The sequence below is a fragment of the Carcharhinus amblyrhynchos genome, chromosome 12, assembly GCF_965287045.1.
Source record: "Carcharhinus amblyrhynchos chromosome 12, sCarAmb.v2.hapA, whole genome shotgun sequence".
NCBI classification, from domain to species: Eukaryota; Metazoa; Chordata; class Chondrichthyes; order Carcharhiniformes; family Carcharhinidae; genus Carcharhinus; species Carcharhinus amblyrhynchos.
This window is the reverse complement of record NC_137335.1, coordinates 56723191-56750890: the sequence shown is the minus strand read 5'-3', so window position 1 is coordinate 56750890 and position 27700 is coordinate 56723191. Positions and strand designations below refer to the sequence as shown.

The window sequence follows — 27700 nt, the reverse complement described above, 5'->3', positions numbered from 1 at the left end:
GCACAGTGATTAACACTGCTGCCTCTTGCGCCTGGGATTCAGATTCGATTCTGGCGTCGGGTGACTGTCTATGTGGAGTCTGCACATTCTCCCCTTGTCTTTGCAAGTTTCCTCCCGATTCCTCCCACAATCTAAAAGATGTGCAAAATAAGTGGACTGGCCATGCTAAATTGTCCCTTGGTGTCAGGACGATTACGGGGTAAATATGTGGGGTTAAGGGGATAGGACCTGGGTGGAATTTATTGTCAGTGCAGGCTTGATGGGCCAAATGGCCTCCTTTTGCACTGTAGGGATTTTAACTGAAGTGTCAAAAGTTTGATTTTTTTTCTGGGTGGGGGTGTGAAGGATAGATTCAGAAATATCCCAGGGGGCGAACTAAAACATTAAACTAATATTGTCAAATGTTCAGATGCGGAGTAAGCTGGAAAGGACAAAGAACTGAGTGAGAAACCGAGAACCTTCCACCGACTCAGCCAGTTTTCCACCCGACCTTATTACAGGCTGCAACCGGGGACTTGTAATGGTGCAGCCGTAATAGGGCGCCGGTGGGGAAACATCATCCCGCCGGCTGAAGACAAGAAGTTGAGCCGCTGCCAGAGGCTGGCTCCAGGTGAGGTCAGGGTGAGTGCGGCTCGTGGGTTGGAGTTTTTAAACGAACCCTGTTACATAATCGCCCTGTGTGTGTGTGTGTTTTCGTTTCTTTTGCAGCTGCGAGCGATGCCAGGCAGCAGGGGGAATTTGCTCAGCGCAGCTCTGCCGTCCTGGGAGCTGACTTTCTACCTCGCCATCACCCTGGGATTCCACCTTTACTCTTTCCATCAAGTCTACCAAGTCTCCAGAAGTAAGAGTCTATCACAGAGCTGCCAAGCATCAGCTCCTTATTGCACTCTCTGAACTGCATTGAAGTAACTTAAAAACAAAATGCATGCTTTTTTTTCAGACAATTTGTGCACACCAGTTTTTTTTGTCTCTCTGGTTAACTTTTCAAAATAATTGTTAACAGTGAGCATTCGAAGTAAGCAGTCCAAAGAATCTAGAAGGAAGAGGAAAACCGAATCTTGAATTAAAGAGCATGAAATGCTTCTAATTCACTGCCGATGCTAGAAATCTGGCATCATCTGGAGAGAGACAGACAAAGTTAATAGGCTGAATTTTACATATTCCCGCCTCCACGACTAAATAAAGTCAGGCACCCGCCCACAGAAAAACTGCTGCCACACCCCCCCCCCCCCCCCCCGACCAGACTTCTGGCCCCTGTTTTGGCGAGCTGTCAGCCAATCTGGTTGGTTGCCGGCACTGTCGTTTCACCAGTGCTAGGTCTGAGATTACAGCCAGTCCCCAAAAATGAGATTATGGAGGCTGGACAGAAGGTATTGGTGGGACCTGGTCAGCAGGCCCCAGCAAATGGGGTGAGGGGCTGTGTTTGAGAGTGCGGAAGTGTGGTGTGGGGGTGCTATGAATTTGGGAGTAGGGAGAAAGGGTGCTCCAATGAACATACATGGGACTGTAAAGATGGTTAGTAGCCCTGTAAAACAGGGCTATCTGCTTGGTGTGCATTTTCCCCCAGTTATGGGTAAAACAGCAGTGGATGCAGGATGAGACACTTAAATGGCTGTTAATTTCTGGTGCCTCTATTGCATATCTCCCCATCCCCCCCCCCCCCCCCCCCTCCACTGTAAAATGGGAGACAGGTCAGGGGCAGTGAAATGACCAGTGGGAAGGCTACTCATTGGAGCCTACTCACATGAGCCTACTCCCCTTCAAACCCAGAACTGGAGGAATGTAACATCCAGGCAAATGCTTCAGATAAGAACATAAGAACATAAGAAATAGGAGCAGGAGTAGGCCATCTAGCCCTTCGAGCCTACCCCGCCATTCAATAAGATCATGGCTGATCTGTCGCTGCTCAGTTCCACTTTCCCGCCCTCTCCCCATAACCCTTAATCCCCTCTCTTATCAAAAACCCATCAACCCGCGTCTTAAAAATATTTAGTGAGGCAGCCTCCACCACTTCAACGGGCAGAGAATTCCAGAGATTCACCACCCTTTGAGTGAAGAAGTTCCTCCTCAACTCCGTTCTAAACCGCCCCCCTTTTATCTTGAGGCTGTGCCCCCTAGTCCTACTGTCTTTTTTGAGCGGGAAGAGTCTCTCCACCTCTATCCTATCCATCCCATTCATCATCTTATACATCTCAATGAGATCTCCCCTCATTCTTCTAAACTCTAACGAGTATAAGCCTAGTTTATTCAGCCTCTCCTCATAGCTCAACCCCCTCAACTCCGGTATCAGCCTAGTAAACCTCCTCTGCACTCCCTCCAAGGCCAAAATATCTTTGCGCAGGTGCGGCGCCCAAAACTGCACACAGTACTCCAGCTGCGGCCTCACCAATGCCCTATACAGCTGCAGCAAGACCTCCCTACTTTTATATTCAATCCCCCTCGCTATGAAGGCCAGCATCCCATTTGCCTTCCTGACCACCTGCTGCACCTGCAAGCTGGGTTTTTGCGACTTGTGCACAAGGACCCCGAGGTCCCTCTGCACCGTCGCCTGCTGCAGTTTTTCGCCCAGTAAGTAATAGTCCTTCCTACCATTCTTCCTACCAAAGTGGACCACCTCACACTTGCCAACATTAAATTCCATTTGCCATTTCCTGGCCCATTCACCCAGCCTATCTAGATCCTTCTGCAGACTCTCCACACCCTCCGCACAATTTGCCGTTCCCCCAATCTTGGTGTCATCAGCAAATTTCGACACCCTACACTCGGTTCCCTCCTCCAGATCATCTATATAAATGGTAAAAAGCTGAGGCCCCAGCATGTGATATTACATCAGAATGGAAAAATAACTTGGGAATTTAACAGGTTTTGCATAAGTGAAAGATGGGAGGATGGGAAAAAGAACAACAAGGAATGCCTGTGATAGGCTGCAGGCAGAAGTGATGAAGTAGCAAAAGGTTTCATGGTGCAAGGCCAAAGGCATTGGTAGTGGAAACACTTCTTGTTTCTTGTCGCATTATAATTCAAATGTGGAATAAGGTGAGTGTTCCAACACTTAAGTTCCACTGCAGTTTCGCAAGTGAAGCAACAGCAGGAGAGTTTCCTCCCCTAGAGGAGGACTTCACATCAAAGCCTATTCTGTAAAATAAAAGCTCATGGTGTAGGGGTAACATAGACTCTAACTTTTACATTTGATTTTGAAATTAGGGTGAGCGTAAAGTGTTTCATTCCAGAAAGTTTTTCTCAAAACAAACTTTATTTAGGAACACCGTTAGCATATAATAAAAAAAATTTGCATAACTTTTAAACATGACAAAGTATAATTGTTAACAGCTAGCTATCTCTCTTGTTCCAATTTAGCAGTGTCTGCACATGTGGGTACTAGATTTTTTTTGTCTTTTAACATCTCCAGAGAGTGATCCAAGAAGATATTTGTCTTCTAATTCTCATGCAGCAATCTCTAGAGGAAGCTCCAACCCCAGTAGCAGAATCTCAGAGAAAGAGGTTTATTTCCTAGTTGAGTATAGTTTCTAGACCTCAGAGATCAAGAGATATGGAGAAAACAATCTCCCTTTAAAGATCCCAAATAGTAGACTGCCTTGGGTTCTGTGAAAGCCTAGATGTACCCAGTCATATGACCTTGCCTGTCAATCAACCTGATCAAGCCTATTCTGCAATATCCTAGGGAAAAACACACAATAACAGGCCCCCGTATTAGTTCAGATCAAACAAATATTGTGGCAATTAAGATCAATTATGCTGCTGCAGTAACAGTACAGTGCTGCTAGATCCAGGCAAAATAGCTGTGAGTGCATTGAACTGATCCTACACGAGAAACATGACTAAAGTAGATTTCTTACAGGCGCAGGCACTATCATCATACATGGATTGAAGATTGGCTAGCTAATAGGAAACAGTTGACATAAATAGGTCTTTTTCTAATGGGCAGGATGTAACTAACATGTGGTGTGCCTCAAGAATCAGTGCTGGGGCCTCAATTTTATACAATTTATGTAAATGACTTAGATGAGTCATTTGCTGATGACACTAAGATAGGTAGGAAAGTAAATTATGAAGATAATGTAAGGAGGCTACAGAGGGACATAGGGTAACTGAGTGGGCAAAAAGAGTGTAATGTGGGCAAATGTGAAATTGCCCATTTTGGCAGGAAGAATAAAAAAGAAGCTTCTTATCCAAATCGTGAGAAATTACAAAGCTCTGAGACGCAGAGGGGCCTATTGCATAAATAACAAAAGGCTAGTAGAGAGATACAGCAAGTAATTAGGAAAATTACTAGAATGTTGTGATCTATTGTGAGAGGAATTAATTACAAAAGTAGGGAGATTATCTTTCAGTTGCAGGGGGCATTGGTGAGACCATTTCTGGAGTTTTGAGTACAGCAGTGGTCTCCAAGTAGTAGATTGTGATCAACAGGTCAATCCTGGCATCTCAAAGTTGATTGTCATTGACCGCTGAACTGCTGCCGAAAATGTGCAGGACTCCAGCTTCACGCGATGATGAGTGAATCAGCTTATTGACTGCCGAAACAGGCGCCAAAATGTGGACTAAGCTGGTTGAAGACAAAGTGACGAGCCAGGGACGTCCAAAAGGGCAAAACCTACCATTTACACCAAGAATGGTGAAGTAAATTTCTTTTTACAAAGGTCAAAGGCAAGACCATTTGTCAACAGAGTGTAATCTTGAGTACAAGCGGTAATTTGGAATGAGATCACAAGACAGTGCATGCAAAGTTTCAAGCAAGTTTCTCTTTAAACAATGTCTTTTGGATATAGAAAGTTAGAGGGCAAAAGGGAATGTTGCAAGCTCAACAGTCATCCTTTTCAAAACCTGTGGCTAAAAGCAAGGCTAGCAAATAGGCATTAGCCATCTGCTTGCAAAACGTAAGAAACTGATGGCAAAGTTCTCAAGGAGGCTATGATGGTTGCTGCTGACACCTTGTTCAAAGACTTTATAAACAAAGATGGAATTATGACAGCCATCATGAGCATGCTGCTTGGTGCTTTAACAGTAGCCAGAGGGTGGAATTGTTGTCTGAGGATGTCTCAGCAAATACGCCAAGACTTATAAGGCTGTGAATGTTGTTCACTGCAGTTTGAGTCAGTAGACATGACGGATATGCCCCAGCTGATTTTTTTTTTATTCCTCGTGTCATTTGACGATGCAACAACAAAGGAGGACTTCCTCATTCTTTTGCCACTGAAAGAGAGGACAAGAGGCGAAGATGTCTGCAATGAATTTAAAAGGTATATTCTGATCAAGAAACTGGTTATAATCACACCTGATTGACGCCCAGCATTGCTGGTGCACCATGCTGACTTTTTTTCACTTTGCAGAAAGGAAGCTGAATTCCCCTTCCTTTGTCAATTACCAACATGTTATCATCCACCAACAAGTGCTAGTGAGCAAGCATGACAGTTGTTGTCAAGATCGTCAACTCAATTTGTGCCAGAGCTGTGCAACATTGCTTCTTCAAATCATTATTCGATGAATTTGATGCCATCTATTTACATAAGTGTTAATCACTTATGTAAATGTCAGGTGATTAAGTTGAGGATAAGTACTCCAGAGATTTTTAGATCTGGTCCTTGAAATGTTAAATCAAGAAATAAGGTGTACAGTGAGCTGTCAGATAATGTATAGTTGTTAAACTTGGTGTATCATACAGACTTAAGTTCAAAATTGAATGAGCTGAACCATGAACTACGTTGTCACACATGATCAGTGCAGTGGATGTGTTCAAATTGAAACTGGGCCTGTGGCTCTCCCAGCTAAAGAACAAAATTGCTGAGCACTTCCCAAATCTGGAGAAAATCCAACAACAGGTCAAACACAGAGGATTCCACTCAAAAAAAATTCAATGACTGCCTGAAAAAATTGTAAAAAGAGTTCAATAGATGATTTCATAAGGGAGACAAGATAGAACAAATCATTGTTTGTCTCAAATCCTTTCTTCAATGGATATTGGAGAACAGACAGCTAAGTTTCAGCAGGTGTGACTTGACATGGAAATAATCACCATGCAAAATGACAGAGCTGAAAGCTAGGTTAAGGGACAAAGATTTTTGGGGATTTATAAATAGAGAGAAGTACCCTCTTCTGACGTTCTATGCAATTAAGGTGAAGGCGTACTTTGGTTCTACATACCTCTGAGATGGCTATTTCCCAGATGAAAATCAAGTCCAAGTATTGCACTCATCTCTCAAATGTCTATCTGATGGACTGTATGAGACTGGCCATTTCAAACTACGACCCAGACTTCTCAGGACTTACAGTTGGTATGCAAGCACAGGTGTCACACTAAGAATAGGTAAGTGTTACACATAAGTACATTTTGGGTAGATCTTGTGCTGCATTTTGATGCTAAAAGTGATCTTGTGTATTATACTGGCCTGCTTATTTAAGGAAAAATGTAAACGTGTTAGAAGCAGTTCAGAGGATGTTTACTAGACTAATAGCAGGAATGTGTGGGTTGTCTTGAGGAACGGTTGAAGAGGTTAGGTTTGTATCTGCTGGAATTTGGAAGAATAAGAGATGATTTGATTGAAATCTTTATGATACTGAAGAGTATTGACAAGATGAATATGGAGAGGATTTTTCCATTTGTTAGATAACCTAGAATTAGTGGTCTCTGCTCAAAAACAAGGGGTCTCTTTGGTGAGTCTCTGGAACTCTTTTCCAAAAAAGGGCTATGGAAGCAAAGTCTTTGAATATTTTTAAGGCAGAGCTTGATAGATTCTTAATTAGCAAGGGAATAAAAGATTATCAGGGGTAGCAGATGAGGGGTTGAAGTTACAATCAGATCAGCAATGCTCTTATTGAATCTGTAGCAGGCTCGAGGGACTGAGTGGCCTACTTCTGCTCCTAATTTGTGATCGTACATTTAAATTGAGAGAGTCAATAAATGAAGATATGATAAGTCTGCAGGCAGACAACAAAGATGTGCGTGTAGATGTTGGAAGCTGTGTCAAAACCTACAGTGACTTTGCAAATGAGAGAGGCTTACCTGCTATCACTGCAGAACGAATTAGTCATTTATTCGCCCAAGAGACACAACATTTGTGAATGATCCAGTTGTTGTGTTTGAAGCGGTCAGTATTCTCCAGTTTCTCTTGATCATATAAATCTTTTAGTGTCATAAATAGGCTTGTAATGAAGTTATTGTAGAAAGAAGCTAACAGACTCACAAGACCTATAAAAATTCTAAAATGCTTTACTCTATATATAGCCATGCGTAACTTGACTTGCAAATATTTAATACAAATGGCTGGATGACTGCAAGTGGAACGGATTCTATTTTTGAACACTTTTCCTTATCTGAACGTTTGAAGTAAGAAATTATTTTAATGTTCTAATACTTTATCCATTATGTATTGTAATAATGTTGTTGACTAGCATTTATCTTATGTTTACTTGCAAGTTCCAAGTGACAATTATGTCATTTTAAAACTATTATAGCTTGCAATTTTAGCATTTGTATTGCGATATGTTTTCACTTTTAGTGATTTAACTCTTTTTAGGAATGTTAACATTTTGGTGCTAAAATAGAATGTTATTATTCTGGTAAATTATTCTGAGAAACAAAATGGCAGGTATGATAAATATGAATGAATTTACAATCTTGTGCTGTTGTGACTTTTGTAAGTTTAGTTTAAGCAGAAACATATGGAATATGTAGTACTATAGAAATTTCTATTTACCCCTGCTTGCTTTGACATCACCCTGAATTGTCCAGTTCTAACTATAAGCTTATGACCCCTTGTTCTGGACTCTCCTCCAGATTGAATTATCTCTCTTTTATTCATTAATCATCTTAAACAGCAGCACAATTAGATCAGCCCCTAACTTTCTCAAACAATTGGGATTTAAGGGTTTATCAAGCTGTTTCAGTGTTCTGCAATATTACATATCCAAGAATATGTTTGTGTTTAGTCAGTTGTACTTTGATTTTGAAGAAAATGTATAATATTTTTATACTGAATATATTTAAGTGCAGCGATTAATTTGAAAAGTTTCATTTCATCCGAGTGACCAGTTTTGTGAACCACACACTTAATTTATAATTTTTAACACCAGGGGGCAGAACTTGGTTTCCTTTTTCAATTCTGGTCTTGATCGCGCTTGAGAGATTTTTGTTTTCTCTCATCATTGACTGTTTCCAACATTTTGTGAATGTTCTTATTTGTTTGTTGGAATTGCACCTGTTTTTCTTCTGCTATCATGGCTGGTGAGTTTCTTAATTTAGCTTCCATCATGTGACGAAAAAGGCTTTACATTTAAAAAAACAAAGTAAGCTCTCCCAGATATAGATTCTTTTTGTATTTGTTCTTGGGATGTGAACATTACTGGCCAAGCCAGTTTTTATTGCCCTTTCCTCATTGCCGTTGCAAAGGTGGTGAGCTGCCTTCCTGGACTGTTGAAGTCCATGTGGTGTAGATACATCCACAATGCTGTTAGGGAGGGAGTGCCAGGATTTTGACCCAGTGACAGTGAAGGAGCAGTGATTTGGTTCCAAGTCATAATGGTGTGCATATTGAAGAGGAACTTGGTGGTGATGGTGTTCCATGTGTCTGCTGCCCTTTTCCTTCTATTTGGAAGCAGTTATCGGTTGGAAGGTGTTGCCTAAGGAGTCTTGGTGAGTTGCTGCAGTGCATCTTATAGATAGTACATACTACTGCTACTGTGCGTATTTGGTGGAAGGAGTTATTTTCTAAGGTGGTGGATGGGATGATGATTAAGTGGATTGCTTTGTCTGGGTGATATTGAGTTTCTTGAGTGTTGTTGGAGCTGTACTCAAGCAGGCAAGTGGAGAGATCATTTTAATCTCTTTCACACAGGTAGTTCAGACAGATGAGTGGGATTCTTGGGAAGGTAGCAAGTTCTTTCCTTCGTTAGCATATACATGCTATTGAGTTGGTTCCATTTGTCAGCTTTATTTGTTGATCAAATGCCATCATGATTGGCATTGGCAAAATCATGAATGACTGACCAGCAGCTATAAGAAATACTTGTTTTGAATGTTTTTGTTGTTGTGCGTGTTTAAGAAATTGAAAAGCAATAGTTGATCTGCATTGCAACAAGAAATCAGCCTACTTGGAGCATAATGGGTTAAAAACAATCATTGGGGGTTCTGTAGTAACATGATTTAACTGCCAGTTTTACTCAGGAAATATTTTTTACCTTCATTAGTAAAGTTGGTGTAAGTTATCAAGTGTGGTATTCATTTGGATAGATGTTTATTTATCTATATTTAATTCAAAACATTTTTAAATTGATAGGCTGAGGGCCTGATTTTACCGTCAAGTTGCATCTGTTTTCGGGCACGTAGATTTGGTAAAATCTGACGTGAGGCAAGTAGCGCAATCCGTACCCACCTACACGCCCATTCCCCCTTTTTACCAAGGGCCGAAAATGGCTGCCCTCAGGACTGCACCCGAGACGGGATGCGTTTAAATTAACTTAATGGGCTGCATGCCCACATATCTACTGGCACTTCCCCCTTTACCTCCATGTTCGCCTGTCCAGATTTAGCACAAAACAGACATGGTCTGCAGAGGGACCATTTGGGCGCTCTAGCTTCTAAAGAGGTAAGTTCAGAGTTTCTGGCAGCTCTCTGACTCAGATCGGTGATGGGGGAGAGGGCTAGGTGGGTCAGATGGCTCTCTGGTGAGTGGGGAGGGGGTGGTGGCAGGTGGCGGCGGAAGGGAGACAAGTCAGATGGCCCTCTGGTGGAAGGGAGGGAGGTGGGTCAGATAGCTCGCTGGCGGGGGGCGGAGGGGTCCACTGCCGCTGTGTGTGTGATGAGTGGGAGGGGGGAAAGGGGGGGGACAAGGGACTGCGATCAGTCTGGGTTGTGGGGGGATAAGGGGGTCACTTATGTTGTAGAGGTGGGGCAATGTCCATGGGGGACAGGTGGAGGCATTTTGTGGCCTGGGGAGCGATGTGGCAGGGGAGTTTTTTATTTTTACTGCACTTGTGCAGTTGAAGGCTCTGATCGGAGCTGCAGTGTTTCAAGCATGTTAAGCCCCTCCTACAGGCCTTCAGCAGCGTGATTCAGAATTGCTGCTTTTTTTTTCAGGCAGAGTATGTATGGGGGTGCCAGAGTACGGATCTAAAAGTCGGATCTGAAACACTCCCAGTCTCAAATCCGCCCAGCAGTTGGAATTAAAATGGTAAAATGGGGCCCTGAGTGAGGGTACAGTGCACAGTCTAGCACTTTACAAAATTGAAAGACTGAAATACAATGGCACGCCTCAGGCATTTGGCACTGTTACCTAGCTTTTAGGCAGGTAATTGTACTGTCTGATTGTAATGGACTGGGCATCTGTTTTTGGGTGCAGTCAGTAAACTCAAGGAGTAACATCTGGTGTAAAAGCACCACCTTAATGGGCTTTGGCAATTCCCTGCTGAGATGGAGAATATAGTAATGGGTAGATGAGTAGAGGTCCATTTTGTGGTACAAAGTGCCCACATGTTCCATTATACTGCATCCTCACTAATTAGCAGTGGTTTCGTATATGGGCACTTGACAGACATTCATTGAAAGTAGTAAACAAATTAAACAAGGATTTTTTTTATTGATTAATTTTAAAAAATTAAATTTGACCATAGTTGTACAATAATCCTGCAGAATAGAAAACTAAAGAAACATGATGATGACTCATTTCAATTGTATGTGACTTTTTTTTAATATATTGCATGCGCTAAACAGTGCTTTAAAAACCTATTGGACTAGATTTTGCTGTAGCAGTGAGGCTAACACCATTATTAGAGAGTAAAGGGGACAGTTACTTCCAGTGGTTGCACATGTGCAGTTAAATGTGGATTCAGAAGTTCAGTCTGAGTCAGCCTGGTCTGCCGGGAACCACACGATGCTGGTTTCTCGTAGAAATACCGGGCATTGAAATACGTGAAAAAAGTGAAGTTCCTGCTTACGTGATCTATGCCATCTGAACTCGCAAGAAAATTTTTGAGCCTGACTATCCCAGTGTCTGTCAATTCTCAGTGATGTAATAATTGGGCAGCACGGTAGCACAGTGGTTAGCACTGCTGCTTCACAGCTCCAGGGACCTGGATTCAATTCCTGGCTTGAGTCACTATCTGTGTGGAGTTTGCACATTCTCCTGGTGTCTGTGTGGGTTTCCTGCGGGTGTTCCGGTTTCCTCCCATATCCAAAGATGTGCAGGTTAGGTTGATTGGCCATGCTAAAAATTGCCCCTTAGTGTCCTGAGCTGCATAGGTTAGAGGGATTAGTGGCTAAAGTATGTGGGGATACAGGGGTTGGGGCCTGGGTGGGATTGTGGTCAGTGCAGACTCAATGGGCCAAATGGCCTCTTTCTGTACTGTACGGTTTCTGATTCTATGATTTCTATGATTCTCATCTTGATAATTGCCGAACTATCTATCTGGCATTGAAAGTTAACAATTGTGGAGTTTCTTTTCTTCAGATTTTAATTATTATTGGAAATTTTAAAAAAATCTTTTTTCTCCTCCTTAATTCAATCTTTCTTCTTTGTTTATTTTGCTTTCTGCACGTGATTTGGCACTGAATGTATGATTCTAACTGACAGTTGAAGTTTATTTTTTTTCAACAGTTGAAGTTTATTTAACTAAGATGATCTTGCGATCTTAAAGCTCAAAGCAGGTCTGTAGACCAGTTTGAATGAATGATTGCAAAATATGTAGTTTATTGAAAGGTTTTATTGGTTGAAAATATTTATGTTTTTTGGAAAGTATTTTGGCATAAAACAGTTCTGAATACTTGATGAAATTCACCAGAGTGAGAAGCTTTTGGGTGTATTTAAACTGGAAGCATTGAACATGCTGCATGCAGTTTTAAAATCTGAGGTAAATATTTTCTTGCCAATTCACACAGATTAGATTGTACTAATCTGTTTACATCTTTTGTTTACTGTTTTAGGGAACGCTCCTTTTCTCAATGTATTTTGTAGCTAACTCCATCTCCTCTATTTCCTGTATTTTCCAGTGGAACTCTCCTTCTACTGAACAGCCTTCTCTTACTCCTCGGCTAACCAGTGACGGTCTGGGCACAGAGTGTTTTGTATCAGTAACAGTCTGACCCTGGCAGATGTGGAGTTCTGATTACTGATTGTAGTTTTTTTTTCCTTTAACATAGATGACAGTTTTCATTTAGGCAAACACATTCTGATTACATGGCCACGGGGACAAAGCATATTTACCCTCAAGAAAATGATGAAATATTGAAATTTTAAAAAAATTATGACTGATTTTCACAACAGCATCCCTATTAATTTTCCTGATCTTAAAAGTTAAATTTATCTGTAGGACATTATACTTCTCTTCTCACTTGTTACATTTTCATTTTATTTGGAATTTGTTCAGATTAGATATCAATATTTTAATACCAAGATTCAGTATTAGAGCCATGATAACATTTCAAGACCTTTGCAAGTCAGTATATTAATAAACTATCATGAATATTGTGTTTTTGGAAGCTCCAGATTCACAATAATTGCAAGATTTAGGGGAATATTTACTGGTCTGGTTTCTCCAGTATTGATGACAAGCGTCTTTACCTTGGAGCTGATTAAACTCAGACGTATTAGGCTTGATTTGTGCAATCTTATTATAGGGGTAGGGAAGTTTTTAAAGATTTGTGCCAAGCAAGTTTTGCTTCAAATCATACTATATTTCTAAAAGTTGATCATGAGATTCAGAATTTTTTTCCCTAAACAATTAAATGTGTTCGCAAAATCTAGTAATTAGTTGAACGTGTAACTTCTTAATAGCATTTCAATCAGCTGTAACAGGGTTTTTAGCAGTATTGCAAAGTGCAGTTAACAACAGAATTCTTTAATATGATTGGCTGCTTGGACAGCTTGGTCATATCACTGCAGTTCGGCAATGCAAAACCCCATTAGAAAGCGCTACATGGCAAGTGGAGGTAAAGTCTCATCATGGAGATTACTAGATCTCTGTGTGCTTTCTTCAGTGTCTACAACAAGCATCTTTGCTTTGTCACTTATTGCACAGAGACTTATTAGTCTTGATTTGTGTAATCTTGCCATAGCGGTAAGCAAGAACCAAAGCTTTTGGAGATTTGTGACAAGCACGTTTTGCTTGAGTCTATATTATGTTTCTAAATGTCCAGTTGAACGTTGTTTGTTTTCTTGAACTATTAAATCGCAAAATGTAGCTGAAGGTCACACTTTAATGTAATCGACGGTCTATCACCTGTCAGGATCTTGTCTAAATATGCAGACTAAGCAGGTGACTAAACACCTGTGTGTATTGTAAATTTATTGCAGAGTATTTGTTATTCTATAAAGTTGTAAAAACCTTAGTTTGAATTACTCCAAAATAAATTAATGTATTTTCCTGTATTACACCTGTATTCCTGTATTACACCTGTATTTTCTCTGAAAGAAGAACAAGGCCCTGTATTTTTCTATTCTGACAACATCTGTTGACTCTGTTTTAGCCACCTACAGATCAGCTGTGAAATGTTGGTGCAAATTTTGTGATTTGATACTATGGGCAGAATTTTAACCATGGCTCACCAATCACCACAGCAGAAGAGGAAGTAAATATTTCATGTTACCTTGGTTGTACTTTATTAATGTGTGCATCATTGTTATTTGTTGAGACTAATTTAGTCAGAGAGCTATCTGTACTGGCACACCTCATTGTTAAACTTATTTACTTATTAGCGTCATAAGTGGGCTTACATTAATACTGCAATGGAGTTACTGTGAAAATCGGCTAGTTGCCACACTCCAGCACCTGTTCGGGTACACTGAGGAAGAATTTAGCATGGCCAATGCACCTAACCAGCATGTCTTTCGGACTGTGAGGAAACTGGAGCACCCAGAGGGAACTCGCGCAGGCACAGGGAGAACGTGCAGACTCGCACGTACAGTGATCCAAGTTGGGAATCGAACCATGGGCCCTGACACTGAGGCAGCAGTGCTAACCACTGCGCCAGAAGGCTATTCACTCCCAAGGGCATGCTCCACCATTCAATAGATCATGGTGGATCTGTTTGTGTTTTGAATCCCACTTTCCCAATAACCTTTGATTTCCTTACCTAACAAGTGTATCTATCTCTACCTTAAACATATTCAGTGACCCTGTCTTTACTGCCTTCTGAGGCAGAGAGTTCCACAGTGGCACTCCTCTCTCTTCCTAAAAGGGTGTGACCCCTAATTGTAAAACAGTGCCCCCTGGTTCTGGACTCCTCCATCAGAGGAAACATCCTTTCCCTGTTCACCTTGTAAAGACTGTTCAGGATCTGTATACTTGAATCAAAACACCCTTGTTCTTCTAAACTCCAGTGGAAACAAGCCCAGTGTAATCAACCTTTCTTCACAAAACAACCTGCTCGCTCCAGGTATCAATCACTGATAATATATGCAATTATATATATTAATAATATCAATCACCCCTGATTCCTTCCTTAAATAAGGAGACTAAAACTTCACGCACTATTCAAGATCTGAGTCACCAATGCTTTATATAACTGACAACACCAGGTTAAAGTCCAACAGGTTTATTTGGTATCATGAGCTTTCAGAGCGCTGTTCCTTCATCAGGTGAGTCACCGAAAGCTTGTGATACTAAGTAAATCTGTTGGACTTTAACTTGGTGAGGCTTCTTACTGTGCCCACCCCAGACCAACGCCGGCATCTCCACATTATTACGTAACTGAAACATAACATCTTTTTATGTTCAGTTCCTCTCAGAACAAAGGATAGCATTCCATTAGCCTTAACTATTTGCTGTAACTGCATACTAATTTTTTGTGACTTATCCAATAGAACATCTGGATCCCTCTGCACTTTGCAATTCTGCAGCCCTTCTCTTCAAGTAATGCTTTGCCCTTTTATACTTTCTGTTGAAGTGCACAACTTCACATTTTCCCATGCTATACTCCATCTGCCAGATTTTTGTCTAATCCTTCAACCTCTCTACATCCATCTGCAACCTCTTTATGACCTCTTCACATCATACTTTCCCACCGTCAGTAACTGCGCTTCAGAAACAAATAATTGGCTGAATGCACTTTCCGACATCCTGGGGTCATGATTGGTGTTAAATAAAATGCATGTTTTTTTTATCTTCAATTTATTGTAACTCTGTTAATATCCAGACTAACTGGAAAATAATTTACATGGAGCACCAGTGTTCTTAGACACAGAACAAAATCTATATCCTTGATTATATACGATACCTGACTTTTACCGAGTGGAGGTAAAGCACTTCCCCCCCACCCCCACGGCATGGAAAGAAAATTGGATATTGAATGTTCCTTTATGTAAAAAAAAATGATTTTAACTTGTACACATTGTAATCCTTCCTTTTCAAGTTTTTAGTTGGAGAAATTAAAGTCACCATCAAACATGTCAACAAATGTTGTTATTTTGTTATACGCTGCAGTCACTACCATTTATTATATTCAGAAATTAAAGTTCCACTTGCATTGCATGGCATATTTTTAAAAATGCAGTCTTTAAATTTTTCTGAATAATGAACCTACAAAGTGGCATGGTGGCACAGTGGTTAGCACTGCTGCCTCAGTGCCAGGGACCCGCATTCGATTCCCTGCTTGAGTCACTGTCTGTATGGAGTTTGCACATTCTCCCTGCATCTGATTTCCTATGGGTGTTCCAATTTCGCCCCACAATCTAAAGATGTGCAGATTAGTTAGATTGGCCATGCTAAATTGCATTCATGTTAGGGGGCTAGCTAGGGTAAATCTTTGGGGTTATGGGGATAGGGCCTGGGTGGGATTGTGTTTGGTGCAGACTCAATGAGCCAAATGACTTCCTTCTGTTCTGTAGGGATTCCATGATTCTATGCAAGCCTTGTGTTCTCTCTGTCCTTTGATCACCTGTTTCGAATTATTACATGGTTTGTATGAGTTGCAGAAACCAGCTTTCAGCCTGGGAGATCTGAAGTGTAAAGATTAAATTATTTACAAAGATGAGAATGTAATAAAATCCCATTGCAAATAATAACACATTATTACAATGCACACGTTTTTGTGAAAATCTGATTTCATGATGAGTTCCTGTTCTTGAGAGCAATGTACATCCGGTGTCTTCCCTTTGCTCGCCGACCAGCCTGTATTTTGTCAATAATGCCTTTTGTTGTACCTCTGACAGTGTGTTGATGTTTACTACCAATCACATGCAGACCATCTGTATAATCCTGATGCACCTGGTAACTAAACCTATTTTCTCTTCTTCCTCAAAGCTGGTTTAGAACATAGAACATTACAGCGCAGAACAGGCCCTTCGGCCCACGATGTTGCGCCGACCAGCTTTTTTAAAAAAAACAACACTAACCCACTAATCTAAACCAATCCCATTTCGTCCATAAACCTATCCACAGATCTCTTAAACGCCCCCAAACTAGGCGCATTTACAACTGCAGCTGGCAGGGCATTCCAGTCCCTCACCACCCTCTGGGTAAAGAACCTACCCCTGACATCAGTCCTATAACTACCCCCCCTTAATTTAAAGCCGTGCCCCCTCGTGCTAGCTTTCTCCATCCACCCTGTCTAAACCTCTAATCATCTTATATGTTTCAATAAGGTCCCCTCTTAGCCGCCTTCTTTCCAGCGAAAACAACCCCAAATCTCTCAGTCTCTCCTCATAGGATCTCCCCTCCATACCAGGCAACATCCTGGTAAACCTCCTCTGCACCCTCTCCAAAGCCTCTACATCCTTCCTGTAATGTGGGGACCAGAACTGCACACAATACTCCAAGTGCGGCCGCACCAGAGTTGTGTACAGTTGCATCATGACGCTGCGACTCCTAAATTCAATCCCCCTACCAATAAACGCCAAGACACCATATGCCTTCTTAACAACCTTATCTACTTGATTCCCAACTTTCAGGGATCTATGTACACATACACCTAGATCCCTCTGCTCCTCCACACTATTCAAAGTCCTCCCGTTAGCCCTATACTCAACACATCTGTTATTCCTACCGAAATGAATTACCTCACACTTCTCCACATTAAACTCCATCCGCCACCTCGCGGCCCAGCTCTGCAACCTTTCTAAGTCACCCTGCAAACTATGACACCCTCACAATCTACCACACCTCCGACTTTGGTGTCATCAGCAAACTTACTAATCCACCCAACTATACCCTCATCCAGATCATTAATAAAAATTACAAACAGCAGTGGCCCCAAAACAGATCCCTGAGGCACACCACTCATAACTGAACTCCATGACGAATATTTACCATCAACCACCACCCTCTGTCTCCTATCTGCTAGCCAATTCCTGATCCAATTACCTAGATCACCCCCAATCCCATACATCTGCATTTTCTGCAGAAGCCTACCATGGTGAACCTTATCAAACGCCTTACTAAAATCCATATACACCACGTCAACTGCCTTACCCCTATCCACCTCTTTGGTCACTTTCTCAAAGAACTCGATAAGGTTAGTAAGGCACGACCTACCCGCTACAAAACCATGCTGACTGTCTCTAATTAATTCATTACTCTCCAAATAACTATAAATCCTGTCTCTAATAATCCTTTCCAAAACCTTACCCACCACAGAAGTAAGACTCACCGGTCTATAATTCCCAGGGAAGTCTCTTCTCCCCTTAAACAATGGGACAACATTTGCTTTAGTTATCATGTTTGCTCAAAGGCATTATATTTGACAGCAATTGAACATTTAAATGCGTGAAAAGTTTGGAAGTAAACTTGGATGAATTAGTTATAGATTATTACTGTCCTTTTTGCTTGGGATGGTTTCTTCTGTAGAAGTGTAATTTTCAGAAGAGTTAAGAAATTCACAAAAGACCAAGAGCAAAACTCATTTAACTCTTGAATTCAATTATTCCCTGAATATATTGGTTCCTAATTAGAAAGTGGAGCTGATATCAGTGTTTTTGCTAATTTCAGTAGAAAAGCAGACTGAAGTTTGTAAACAGTGTTGCGTGGGATTCACCAGATATGCTTACTAACGTTGCAGGCAGACAGAGAATCATAGAATCCCTACAGTGCAGAAAGAAGCCACTTGGCCCATGAAGCCTGAACTGACAACAATCCCACCCAAGCCCTATTCCCATAACACCAAGTATTAGTCTTGCTAATTCCCCTGACACTAAGGGGCAATTTACCATGGCCAATCAACCTAACCCACACATCTTTGGAGCGTGGGAGGAAACTGGAGCATCCAGAGGAAACCCACGCACACATGGAGAATGTGCAAACTCCAATCACCCAAGGTTGGAATTGAACCAGGTCCCTGGCGCTATGAGTTGTGTTGTGAAAGTTGTGGAAAAACTGATTTGAAGATTTTGATGAACATTGTCTTTGGCAAGAAAGTTTAGCTTGATATTACCTGTGGTGTCAAATGTTATATGATAGTCAAAATGTTGAATCAGATTATTTAGTTAAACACTATGATGGTGACCCAGAATAGTTGTTTGACAAGCAGGCTGGCAGATAATGTTTAAGATTCACAAATTCCCAGTATCTATCATAAAGGTGTTATTTAAATGTAAGTTTTTACATTGGGTAGCACTCACAATTTCTGTGAAATTTGTGAGTAGAACATTGGATAGATACTTGCAGTAAATTCCCCTTTTTTTTATTAAATTGTACTTTTAGAACAGCAGTGATAAAATTGTTTTGGCACTTTGTGGAAACCATTGCCTTTTTTTCAGGAGGAGAATAAAGGATTTTTTAACAATTTATTCTTGAGAATTGCATTTTACATATGTCAATTTACGATATCAAACATCTGTTCCCTTATATACCAAATATATACTTCTGAAGTTAATTCACAAGTGGAAGACTACAGAAGTATTTAAATTAACCAGATTTATGCCCTACTTACAGTCTTATGTTGGTTTTATTGTGCAAGCAAGTACAACCGTTCATTAAAAAGTACTGTTGCATCACCAATTATAATTTCTACTTGTAGGTTACAATGATTAGTTTTTCAGTATGATTATCTTTTTTAAATTCTGTCATGAAATGTGAACACCACAAGCAACAGCAGCCTCCATCATCTAGAAGGATAAAGGCAGCAAATGCTTGGGAGCACCACTAAACAAAAGAATATAAGAAGTAGGAGCAGGAGTAGGCCATCTAGCCCTTTGAGCCTGCCCTGCCATTTAATAAGATCATGGCTGATCTGAAGTGGCTCAGTTCCGCTTTCCTGCTTTCTCCCCATAACCCTTAATTCCCTTACCTACCAGAAACCTATCTACCCGTGACCTAAATATATTTAGCGAGGTAGCCTCCACCACTTCAACGGGCAGAGAATTCCAGAGATTCACCACCCTTTGAGTGAAGAAGTTCCTCCTCAACTCTGTTCTAAACTGCAGCAGCACCCCCCCTCCCGCTTATCTTGAGGCTGTGCCCTCTAGTCCTGCTGTCCTTTCTGAGTGGGAAGAATCTCTCTCTACCTCTACCCTATCCATCCCCTTCATTATCTTATATGTCTCTATAAGATCCCCCCTCATCCTTCTAAACTCCAATGAGTACAGACCCACTAATACAAGTTCCTCTGCAAATCGCATACAATCCTGACTTGAAGGTTTATTGCTGGTTCAAAATCCCAGAACTCTTCCTAATAGCACTGTAGGTATTCCTACAACATATAGACTGCAGCAGTTCCATCACCTTCTCAAGGACAATTAGGATGAGCAATGACTACTGGTCAAGGCAACAATGACCATACCTCATGAATGATTTTTTAAAACAAGTTGCTTATTCCTAATTGCCCTTGAAAAGATATCCTGTATCAGCTATGTCTGAATTTTGCGAAGGGGTAATACGGGGTGGCAATGCTCATTGTTTTAATTGAGCACATGGGAAAATGGCTTCAGCACGTGAAAATCTGGAAGTTGCCATTGGAGAGCCAACTATATCATACATAAGTTGTGTTCTGATAGCCCTTGCTGACTTGACTTGGCACTTAAATCAATGCAATGGCAAGAACTTGGGATAATTGGCCACAAGTGCCCCATTCAAGATGCCAGAAAAGCCTAGGGCTTGTTCATTCAGAAGTAAATTAATTTTTAATGGCATGATAAGTGATAGTTGCTAACAACCCCTCAGCTCTGAAAAGCTTACAAGTATGGAAGTATTATTCATTCAGATATTAGTTAATGTGGAAGATTTATCTGTGTATCTCTTGCTTTTTCTCATTTTTTTCTTACCCACCTGTCTCCCTTGTGCTCTCTCTCTCTAGCTTTCACAATCTAGCTGTCTTGTTCTCGCAACCTCATCCTCCTTCCCAACCCTTATTTTACTTTCTGCACATGATGTAACTGCAGTAGATATTTCCTGGTTTGGACTCTGGGCCTGATTTTAATCTCCATCTCAGTGAGGATTCTTTAATCTGATAGCAGTTTCTTGCCCTGTTTTCACACACCATTTTTTTTGGCTGCTGCACTGAATTGATTGCTGGATTAGAAAAAGTCTTCACTCAAAAGCCTGCAAAAGCTTTGGTTTCCTAACACAGTGAACAGTGAGCGCTGTCCATTCATGGCTGACTGCAAAAACATGGCCACGTCTACGATTTGACTAAACAGACCAAAAGTGAAAATATCTTTTAGTCTTCATGCTTCACAGCGAACTCTGAAAGTCCAGTTGATTTTGAGATCGCAAATTGTGAAGTTAAATAAATATGTGTTCCAGTTATGAAAACATTCAATCTGAAAATTTACGGCACATTAGGAGGTCAATTAACCCTGTTAGTGTTGGTGGTAGTACTACTTCAACTAGATCTGTCTAATTGTATTTCCTTGCCATTTTCTCGTATCTTTATATTATTACTTGAAATGTATACCAAATTTGATTTTAAATGAGGCAATCGTCTCTCCCATTAGCTATTTATAGTAAGTATTACATGTTCTTAGTAGTTCAGAGTCTATGCTCACTTACAGATTTGGCAACTTGCAAACCCAGAGGTGATTCTCCTGGCCTGCAATGCTACTCGATCAGCGCAGCAGGCTGGTAGGTGTCAGCTGGGGGCCTATAGTGAGACTCACGACCGGCATCCAGCTCATTTGCGAGTATCCCAGGCCGTGTTTCTTGACATAATCAGCTTCGTGCTGGAAATCAGCATGAGGCTGATTACGATTTGGAAATGCACATTTCCATATCGTTAGCAAGCCTGGGACATTATCCTGCAAGCTTGTTAATGTCTCCTACCCCTGCCGAGAGAGGCTTCCACTGGCGGGGACTGAAGGTGGTCCCCTTCAACGGGAGCAGGTGTGATCACCCCACTGGTGGGGACAGAGGCCATTGAGGCCGTGCCCTGAAGGTTGGGGGCAGTGGCAATGTGCCCCTTGGGCAGTGCCAGCAATCAAAGCTGGCCGGCGACCAGGGCTGGAAGTGGTTTGGGAAACCAGTGATCGAAAAGTGGGTGAGTGGGGGTGGGGTGGGGGGGTGGCAGTGTGTGGCTGAGAGACAGTCAGGAGGCTGGCAATGAGGGTGCCAATATATATGCGTCGATCTCCCCATTGACAGAGCGTCACACGCGCAGTGATCCACTCAGTGCACTGATGCAGACCTCTTGGGCAGAATTAGGCCTGCCTGCCCCACTTAGCAGCATGAATCCTCCTGCAGCACTCTGTGATGCACAAGTGCCGGAGGTTTATGCCTGTTGGGCACTTCATTCTTTTTTGGGAGAATCCCCCCCAATCTTTCACTCAACCATTCCTTCCATTCTTTCCTTCTCAAATGTGGGATACCTGATGTCATCCCTGGTCCTGCATCTTCCAAGTTTTCTACTTTGAGGAAACTTAATTGATCTGCCTGTTATCCAGAAATAAGTCAAACCCTTTTCCTTTGTCACCTAACACTCTTTGGATGAAAATGTTATTCTGTTTCTGTCTTCTTGCATTTCAGCAATACTGACAATGATGTAATGACTGAACACAATATATTCAAATCCCAAATTGCTTTTGATTTCAGATTATTAGTTGAAATTCAAATTAAAATTTGATGATTAACCTGGAATATTCTCATTTGCAGTACACCTGTACTTTGTTTTTTATATATTTCTGACAGATCATGAAGAAGACCTTGATGCTGTATTTGGATTTGAAAAAGGATTTTTTATTTGGGGTTTTAAGAAGGTAATTGAATTCCTGGTGAATAATTATGTGGTTTATTGTGGTAAGTAAAATGGATCACATGAGCTTGGTATTATTTTAAGCAATTTATAGGATTTGCATAAGCTATATTTACAAAATTGGGTAATACTCAAATTCACAGATTTGTTCCATGGTGCTGTAGAAATAATTGGCTTATGTTGAAGTTGTGACAATCCAAACATTGCCCAACTATGCCAGAATACTCATTTAAAATTAACATATGGTGTTAGCAGTCTTGTTTCTGAGTCAAAAGGTCGTGGGTTCAAAGACTCTGAGGAGAGACTAAGTCAGTTAGGATTATATTCACTGGAGTTAGGAAGAGTGAGAGAGGATCTCATAGAAACTTCTAACAGGGTTATACAGGTTAGACTCAAAGAATGTTTCCAGTGGTGGGGAGTCCAGAACTAGGGGTCATAGTTTGAGGATATGGAGTAAACCTTTTAGAACTGAAGTGAGGAGAAATTTCTTCACCCAGACGATGATGAATGTGTGGAATTCGCTACAACAGAACATAGTTGTGGCCAAAACTTTGCTTGATTTCAAGAAGAAATTAGATATAGCTGTAGGGACTAAAAGGAATCAAGGGACATGAGAGGGGGATCAGAATATTGAATTTGATGATCAGCCGTGATCAAAATGAATGGTGGAGCAGGCTCAAAGGGCCGAATAGCCTACTCCTGTTTCTATAACACACTTCAGATTGAAAATTAGGCTGGCGCTTCAGTGCAAAACAGAGAATACTGCACCGTTGCACTGTTATGGCATAAGTAATGAGGAGTTCACCCTAGTGTCTCCTCCAACATTTATCTTTCACTTTTTAAAAAATAAATTTATCTAATTTATTTTCATTTGATTTATTATTGTTACAAGTAGGCTGACATTAACACTTCAATGAAGTTACAGTGAAAATCTAGTTGTCACACTCTAGCATCTGTTCGGGTACACTGAGGGAGAATTTAGCATGGCCAGTGCACCTAACCTGCACATCTTTGGACTGTGGGAGGAAACTGGAGCACCTGGAGGAAACCCACAGACGTGGGGAGAATATGCCGACTCCGCACAGACAGATACCAATGCTGAAAATTGAACTTGGGTCCTTGGTGCTGTGAGGCAGTAGTGATAACCACAGTGCCATCATATCACACCACTGCTGTTTGTGAGATCCCAGTTGCTGTTACAATGACCACACTTCAAAAGCACTTCATTGACATTGAGCATTGTAAGCAACCAGAGATTACAAATGATGCTTTATGAATGTAAGTTCATTTTTTCATGTAGATTTTGCTTTCTTTTACCCTCTCTGACCTTACTACCAATCGGACTTGCCTAAGTTTATCCTGTTAACATGCTAAGTTGCAAGTGCACAGACTGAAATGGTATTGAATAGAATGGACTGTACTAGAGGTGTATTCTATTGTGAATTAAAATATTGCAAGATGCTTTGTATTATATGGTCAAAACCCACACATATACAGACACAGATAACAGAATAGAAAAGCAATTTTTAAAAAATCACAATGTCAGATATACACTCATGCCCAGTAAAACATGCCATATTCGTATATTTACACATGGAGTGGGCTCATAATGGCAGCTTCTGGAACTTATCATTTATTTAAAATGGACAGTGATAATCAGTTAAGATGGCACCAAGGGGGCCAAGTGACCTTTGCGTTTTCAAACACAGGCTGCTAAATTTCTGGAAAATTCCATATTGAATAACCAATGGATGGGGCCTCTCCCTAGAATGGACAAGTCAAAACAAATGTTACCAGTGGAATTCATACCTGCCAGTGTTCTAAACTTACTGAAACAGTCAGTGGATGCCTAGACATGATGGTTGGGATCGTCTATTTTGGCATCTTGGTTTGGAAACGTGCAAACGAGAGGAGCTCACCAATTGTCATGTTGTAGGCAGGCAGAAAGTTGTCATTCCCATGTCTGGGTGCTATGTTTGAAGGACACCTGAACAGCCATTCACTCACCGCAGGCCAGGGAGCTCTGAATTCTCCACATCACAGGCGTTATGTCTCTGACCAAGCAATGTGTGGCCCCACAAATCAGCGAAGCCTCCCTGCAGGTTCTCCTTCGGGCTGTCTAGGAAAAGCAGGAGGTACTATTTCCCAAGGGTGGCATCTGGAGGCCCACCCAATTGACCATGGTGGCCTGGGCAAAAGTTGCAATAGAGATTAGCACCTGTGGAGTCCACATGAGAACTGCCCTGTGCCAGAGGGAAAGGATGAATGGCCTGTGCTCCATCAAGTCTACTCACTGCAAAGTGACACCCCTTCAGGCAAGTGCACAGGGATATCAGACAAGACTCGCATTCCAACCATTATCTTGCAATTGTGTCTGTCTATGCTGTGTTTGTGAAACCTACCTCTCCTCTCACCTGATGAAAGAGCAGCTCTCCGAAAGCTCGTGATCCCAAATAAACCTGTTGGACTTTAACCTGGTGTTGTGAGAGTTCTTATTGTGCCAACCCCAGTCCAATGCTGGCACCTCCACATCATAGTAATGAAGTGGAAATTGTCGGGAGTTTTAGATTTCTAGGTGTCCTAATCCCTCTTCGCTGATGCTACAGTTAAGAAAGCTCACCAATGCCTTTATTGTCTCAGGAGGCTAAACAAATTTGGCATGTTTGCTACGACTCTCATCAATTTTAACAGATGCACCAAAGAAGGCATCCTTTCCAGATGTATTGCAGCATGGTATGGTTACTGCTCTGACCAAGACTGCAAGAAACTACAAAGGGTTGTGAATGTAGTTCAATCCATCACACAAACCAACCTCCCACTTTTGACTCTTGTCTACACTTCCTGCTGCCTTGGAAAAGCACCCAGCATAATCAAGGAAGAACAGCTCCTTCCCTACTACCGTCAGACTTTTGAATGGACATACCTTATATTAAGTTGATCTTTCTTTCCACCCTAGCTATGACTGTAACACTATATTCTGCACCCTCTCCTTTCTCTCTCCCCTATGTACTCTATGATATGATTTGTCTGTACAACGTGCAAGAAACAATATTTTTCACTGTATCCCAAAACACAATAGTAAATCAAATCAAAAGGTATGTATTTTAAATAGGGAGGTTGGTTGAAGGCAAGATCTGGCTTGGTTGTGATATTAATTCTGATTTTCTGTTTTGCAATTCCATCGTAGCATTTGATTGCAGTTTTATTAAAAAGTTTATTTATTAGTCACGTGTAAGGCTTGCATTGACACGGCAATGAAGTTACTGTGAAATTTATAATTTGAGAGATATTTTGAAGACTAACCCTTGTAACACTTTTCAGGACCCAACAGACTTTGAATGGAGCTTTTGGACAGAGTGGGTAAAGAAGTTGTTGATGTGGACTCTGCTTGGTCATGTAATCATATCACAAGTGACCAGCACCTTTCTTCTAAAGGTTAGCCATTCAAGCTGGAATCAAAGTATCAGAAATATGCCAAGTACTGTACAGAATATATTGATGTGACAGGATGACATCTTTCCAACAACAGGCGTTTTTCAGCTTTCTAAAATAAAACTGATTTATATGATGTAAATATGTATGCAACCTTCTGTTTCTACTGCCAGATCTTTTTGATGAATTACAATTGTATTTTTCAATCTGCAATATTCTCTGGATAAATAGGAAACTAGAAAACCTTGAAATGTCCAACCTAAAAGAAAATAGGATCATGATGAGAAGCACTAATTGGTAGAGATGGAAGGTAAATGTCAAATGTTGTAGTTGTGCCATGCTTTTGGCTTAAATTATCCTATAATCACCTTTTATATAATGCAAGGAAAAAGATAATTAGAGTGGGAGCAGGCATGTCTAGAGCATTAATACAGGATAGAGCTGTTGAGCCGAATGGTTTCTTTCAATTCTGTAGGTTATATTAATTCTAAAGGGAACAGAGGAAAGAGATCTATGTTGAAGGGCTGGCATTGATAATTTTCCATGATATAGACTGACCTACTAATGAGGGAGTTGAATTGCATTCATTTCATTCAGAAAGCAGCAAATGAGGGAGGAAGTTGTATCTTAAGTTTTAGGATTATTAAACAATTATGAATTTCAAAATAGATTGCTTTATGTTCAATAATCATTTATTGAAATACTTATAAAATGGACCGGAGTGAAACCTTCATGTAGCCTTACCTTTTTTGTAATCTAATTTGCTTATTACCCTAAAATTTCAACCAACCTTCTTGTATAATTCAGAAATAAAATACAGTAGTTCTGATGGAAATCTGAAGCAGAAAGTGCTGGAAAGGAGATACTGTTTAAGGTCAGTTGACCTTTCATCAGAACAGTTTTGTCAAAAGTTCATTGACTTGAAATGTTAAGTTGTTTCTCTCTCCACAGATGCTGTCTGCCCTGTGGAGTACTTTCATCATTTTCTGGGTTTTTTTCTATTTCTTCTCTAATTCGTCCTGAATTGCATCATAAATTGACAACAAGGCAATGTTCTTTTACATTTTCAGCTCATGCTGTGCTATCCAAATAAATCTGTGCAGTACTGTAGTAATGTTAGTTGTCTTTCAGCAATACTAAACTGAAACTTTGTGGTACCAAGAAATCAACAGAAGCTCTGTAATGCAGAAAGTTTACACTTAATTGTTTAGTTCTTGTTTCACATGGTAACAGAAGGATTCTTTTTCTTTAGTTTAGGATGTGGCTGCTGATGATATACGGAATGTTGGCCTGCTTCTTTACAGTAGGCTACAAAGGCCTGATGGTTATATTTTTGCATCTGCTCATCTCCTATGCTGTGGCCCAGCTGCAAGTGCCAGTATTGTCTTGGCTGTGTTCGGTGCTATTACTATATAGCTTGCAAATGGATTCTCTTGGAAAAATTCAGGTAAGAATGTAATGTTATGGGTACAGGAGAACTTAAGTCTTCATACTGCTTTCAGGAATGTGCTGTAAATTAGAACTCAAGGATAACATTGGAAAATATTCAAGAATTAATTACAAGAACTGTAACCAAAATAAAATGTCCAAAGCAAACTTAAATCAAAGTATCATTCCCCAGGGTAATGATACACTCCAGTCACTGATGTGAGTCACAGAAGGCATGAAATGCCCCAGTAAGCACTGCATGCCCTCTCTCCAAGAAACATTTAGCCATGTATGTAGCTATGGATCTCCTGTTTTTGTGTGATCAAAGACGTTAACACCCATCAGTTGTTTCTCTCAATTTTAACAATATAATTGACATGACAACTTTACTACCTTTGATAGTCTGTAAAGTAAATGGTGTAGTTGATTCCCTTGATTGGAAGGCTAGTTATCGTTCATTTGCCTTCTGGTTACTCGGTGAAGCAATTGTTTTTGGTCACCAATCCAAACTGAGTTTTTTAGTCACTAACTTTATCCCTCTCCCTTGCAGCAGTCTGAGATTAAGTCAGTCAAGTTCACAATCTCAATGCCATGTTTCAACTTGAGTTGAGCTTTCAACATCATGTTCATGCTATCTATCATCTCTAAGACCGCCCCTGTCTCAGCACATATGCAACTGAAAGCCTCATCCCTGCATTTGATAGCTCTGAACTC

The 27700-nt window shown here is 40.9% G+C and overlaps 1 protein-coding gene across 5 annotated transcripts in view; it reads left to right on the top strand.

The window, feature by feature from the left end:
• Window positions 1-549: 549 nt before the first annotated feature.
• The window catches only part of hhat (hedgehog acyltransferase), a 200380-nt gene continuing 173229 nt past the window's right edge, over window positions 550-27700 (top strand). For 2 of the 5 annotated variants that reach the window (XM_080200570.1, XM_080200571.1), the window contains exons 1-5: window positions 550-610; window positions 709-841; window positions 22063-22130; window positions 25448-25561; window positions 26811-27005. In XM_080200570.1, the coding sequence (XP_080056696.1) occupies window positions 718-841; window positions 22063-22130; window positions 25448-25561; window positions 26811-27005 (501 nt within the window). In that variant the 5' untranslated portion in view covers window positions 550-610; window positions 709-717. Of the gene's footprint in view, window positions 622-708; window positions 842-1331; window positions 1371-5190; window positions 5262-22062; window positions 22171-25447; window positions 25562-26810; window positions 27006-27700 lie in introns of those variants that run through there. The other 3 variants (XM_080200572.1, XM_080200573.1, XM_080200574.1) reach the window with 3 other exon arrangements.